Source organism: Formica exsecta, unplaced genomic scaffold (genome assembly GCF_003651465.1).
Source record: "Formica exsecta isolate Colony F162 unplaced genomic scaffold, ASM365146v1 scaffold828, whole genome shotgun sequence".
In the NCBI taxonomy this organism is placed as follows: domain Eukaryota; kingdom Metazoa; phylum Arthropoda; class Insecta; order Hymenoptera; family Formicidae; genus Formica; species Formica exsecta.
The window spans coordinates 48,704-52,607 of record NW_021853598.1 but is presented as its reverse complement, the minus strand read 5'-3'; the positions used below and the strand labels follow the sequence as shown (position 1 = coordinate 52,607).

The 3,904-nt window shown below is 47.4% G+C and overlaps 2 protein-coding genes across 2 annotated transcripts in view; both read left to right on the top strand.

The window, feature by feature from the left end:
• Positions 1-769: 769 nt before the first annotated feature.
• Positions 770-1,904, top strand: LOC115244683. Its single transcript, XM_029822549.1, has 2 exons — positions 770-1,673; positions 1,762-1,904. Exons 1-2 carry the CDS (start codon positions 778-780, stop codon positions 1,865-1,867), a joined length of 1,002 nt encoding a protein of 333 aa, XP_029678409.1. The 5' UTR covers positions 770-777; the 3' UTR covers positions 1,868-1,904.
• An 81-nt stretch (positions 1,905-1,985) lies between these two features.
• The window catches only part of LOC115244681, a 32,269-nt gene continuing 30,350 nt past the window's right edge, over positions 1,986-3,904 (top strand). The window contains exon 1 of the mRNA XM_029822545.1: positions 1,986-2,029. Coding sequence (XP_029678405.1) covers positions 2,000-2,029 — 30 coding nt within the window. The 5' untranslated portion in view covers positions 1,986-1,999. The remainder of the gene's footprint in view (positions 2,030-3,904) is intronic.

Genomic DNA, 3,904 nt, shown 5'->3' with positions numbered 1-3,904 from the left:
CTTTCCCTCCCCAGCCTTTCCCTCCCCAGCCTCTTCCCTTTTTCTTTTTAGCATTTCCTCCACGTTCCCATAACTACTTCTTCTTTCTTTTACACCCCTTATATCCTTACTCGTTAACTCTGCCATTTTCCTTTTTTGCGCGCCCTCTACTCTCACTCTTGTCTCGCTTGTTTCCCAACTTGCCCTTCTCTAATCTCTATACTCCTTGCCCTACTGTCGTGTTGTTATCTCTACCTCTCTTCCCGTCCTGCCTCTCTATAATTTCTATACTCCCTGCCCTAACCGTCACGCTACCTCGCTTCACTATAATTCCTCCTTAGACCATTATTCTCGAGATTCGAGCGACACCTGTGAAAGTGAGAACACGTGCCTTGAGTGCCTCTTATTAATTCGTTTGATAGAAATTATAACTGCCTTCTTCGAGTGCCTCTGCTTCGCCTATAATAACGCTTTATGCTGATTCGCTCGGATCACGCTGAGAACAGTTATCTCCTGCTTTGCTTGTGCGCTGTTTCCTGTGTGCTTTGTACATTCTGTAGTGCGCAGTAATTCGCCATCTTGGCCAGCCGGTCTCCCGGTCGAGCCTTTTCAATCGCAAGCATGTCGATCCAAGATCCCACGAGGGATCCCGCTTTTAAGACAAATCTTTTAACGACTGACGCCTTAACTGTAACAGTTAATAGTATATTGACGAATAATGACGAAGACAAACTCGATTCGATCGCATCCTCTCTCCCTGCCGGCCGGTCTCCCGGTCGAGCCTTTTCAATCGCAAGCATGTCGATCCAAGATCCCACGAGGGATCCCGCTTTTAAGACAAATCTTTTAACGACTGACGCCTTAACTGTAACAGTTAATAGTATATTGACAAATAATGACGAAGATAAACTCGATTTGATCGCATCCTCTCTCCCTCCGTTCCCTCCGGAATCCGATGATGTGATGGAGGCGGAAATGAAAATCGAACCAAATAATAATATTCTTCCTGTTTTAAGGGACATCCTTCCGATCGGTGAGGATTGTGGCATCCAGCCTTTGGAGACTGCTAAACCAAAAACCAAAAAACGTAAGAAACTAGAGAAGGAAAAAGCGCCTCTCTTCACAAATGATGGTAATGAGACGAGTGGGGGGGACGGCTTGCGTCAGGGTAAGCCTTCTCCTTCTGACCCTCTATTTAATAAGGACGGGCTTGACTTGTCATCCCTTATGGATGCGAATAGATATGACAGGACCTCGCAGGATCCTTACGATGTCATTATACAGACTCCGGAGGGTTCTCCCTCCTCGATTGACCCCATCGCTGTAGGTCGCTTCTTGTATTCCATCTCCAAAAAAGATATAGTAGATATTAAAAAGACAGGCTTCTCAAAAATTAGTATTCAGTTGAAATCCAGAGAAGCGGCAAATAACCTAATTTCTAACCCAATACTCAAGGCATTTATACCTTTGTTTAGGACTACGAGGAAAGGAATAATTCGAAATGTTCCACTTGACCTCTCGGACGAGAAGATATATCGGGGAATAGACTGTAGGATAGCGATTTCCTCCGTGAGGAGACTGAACAGAAGGGAAAGGGGTGCAGAGGCATCCGCTCTCCCTGGAGAAACTCAGGGATTGGGCCTGGTCCCCTCCAAAACAATATCCGTCGTCTTTAAAGGACAGATCTTGCCAAGGTATTTATACTTATACATGGTCCGACATCCAGTCGAACCTTTTGTTTTTAAAACCTCTCTTTGTTACACGTGCCTGCGCTTTGGACAGCTCAAGTCCCAATGCAAGGGCCACCCCCGTTGTCAACATTGCGGGGATAGGGCACATGAGGAGGCAACCCAATGCCCAAAAAGAGATGGCCCTCCATTTTGCATAAATTGCAAGGGCCCGCATAAGGCCACAAGCTTCGCTTGTCCGGAGTATGTTGTGCAGAAAAAAATTAGAGAGTTAGCAGCATACGAAAATATTTCCCTAATCGAGGCTAGAAATCGAATTAGAGGCAATAACAATGAAGCCCCTAACCCAATACACAATTTTAGTGAGTATCCGCCACTGAGCGGCACTCCCTCCTCTACGCCCTTCCCTCTTTCCTTCCCCGCTCCATCCACATTCCCCTCTTCTTCCTCAGCCCCTCCTTCCCCTCTCCTTCTTCATCATATTCATAAATCCTAAATCCCAACAAAAAAAAATTATCAACTTCTGCCCCACTTCACATTTCATCTCCTATGCCGTCCCCCCTCTTTTCACACCCTCAAAAAAACCTCCGAGCAGTACCAATCCTTCCCTCCCATCCTTCCCACGTTCGACTACCGGAACTTCCTCCTCCAATCTTTTCCCATCCCATAATTCCCTACTAATCTCTCCTAACGGAAGATTCCCATCCTCCTCGGATTATGGTGTCTCCTCCAGGCATTCTATCCCTTCTCCCACCAACCCTGTTCCATCTCAAACCTCAAAAAGTAACCTTAACTTTGATTTTAACCCAGAGCTATGCAATCAGCTATTCAATCTCATTAACCTAATCATGGAAAAGCTCTCCCCGGCACTGAGACTTCTTGGCCTGTACGACGCAGTGTCGGAATTTATGAACTCCTTCCTATTATCCATAAACCCCCGCAACCCCAGGTCCAACTGTCCAAATGCCGGGATCACCTCGGAATAAACTATCTCAGAATCAGTCTCTTAGGATCCTGTAATGGAACTGCCATTCGCTAGCGAACAAAATAGATCCGGTAAACACCTTGTTTCAGCGGTATGATGTCTTGGCCTTGTCGGAGACTTGGCTGAACCCTGGATCTCGGGTGAACCTGCGTGGTTTTGAGGTGTTCCAGAGGGACTCGCTGACCCGCAATCGGGGGCTTGCTTCTGGCCGTCTGCCGTTCTGTGCCGTTTTCTGTCATAGACGATTGCGTTCGGTTCGGCGGGGGTTTAGAATGCATGGCCATGGTTTTTCACTACGAGCTTTTCGATCTTGCCATTGTCTCGGTGTATAGACACCCGCAAGAATCGCTTTCGAAGCAGGAGTACGACTCCTTGTTTGCCTTTTGTGGTTCTTTTACTCATGTGATCCTTTTGGGCAACTTTAACGCTCACCACAGCGAGTGGGGCTGTGACCGGTCGAGTAGGGAGGGAGTCACCCTGCTCTCCTCGGCATTGGATTCTTCCTTCACCTGCATCAATGACGGATCCCACACCTTTTTGACGCGCCCGGGTCAATCCAGATCCGCAATAGATCTCTCCTTCGTCTCTCCACCGATTATCGACCATTGTGAGTGGAACACATTGGAGGATATTCACTTGAGTGACCATTATCCAATTGAAATCAGATTTAACCACTTCTTGAGAAAGAAAGAATTTTTTTCGCACAGGATAAGATTGTCATCAAGAGAGAGGGAACAGTTTGTGGTCAATCTGGGCACCAGCACCGGAGTCCTTAAGGAGGCTATCGACGAACCCTCTCTGAACGGACTGGATAAGTACGAGACCTTTCTCCTCCATCTGAGGAGCCAGTTGCCTCTTAAACCGGGGGCAAACCGCCGCCGGGGCTCCTCTGGTCGGTCGTCCCCGCACGGGCGAAGAGCCTCCCTTCCGGCTCCGTGGTGGAGCGAGGCCTGCCAGGAGGCGGTGGACCTCAGGCGCGAGCTTCTGTCGACCTTTAAGAAGTCTCCGTCATGCTAACTTCCTTGCATTCAAGAGGCAAGAGGCCGTTTCAAGACAAGTTGTTATAGCCCGAAAAGGCTATACACGAATTAATAGATATATAGTATTTTAGAGATATTCGGGAACCGCGAGAACGAGTAGTTTTGTTAATAAAAATAAAACCGAATCAAGTTACCCGCAAAATAGTCGAAATCAGACACCGCAATGCTTTAAATGCGGAAAAAACGGACATTACGAACGCAATTGTCGAAGT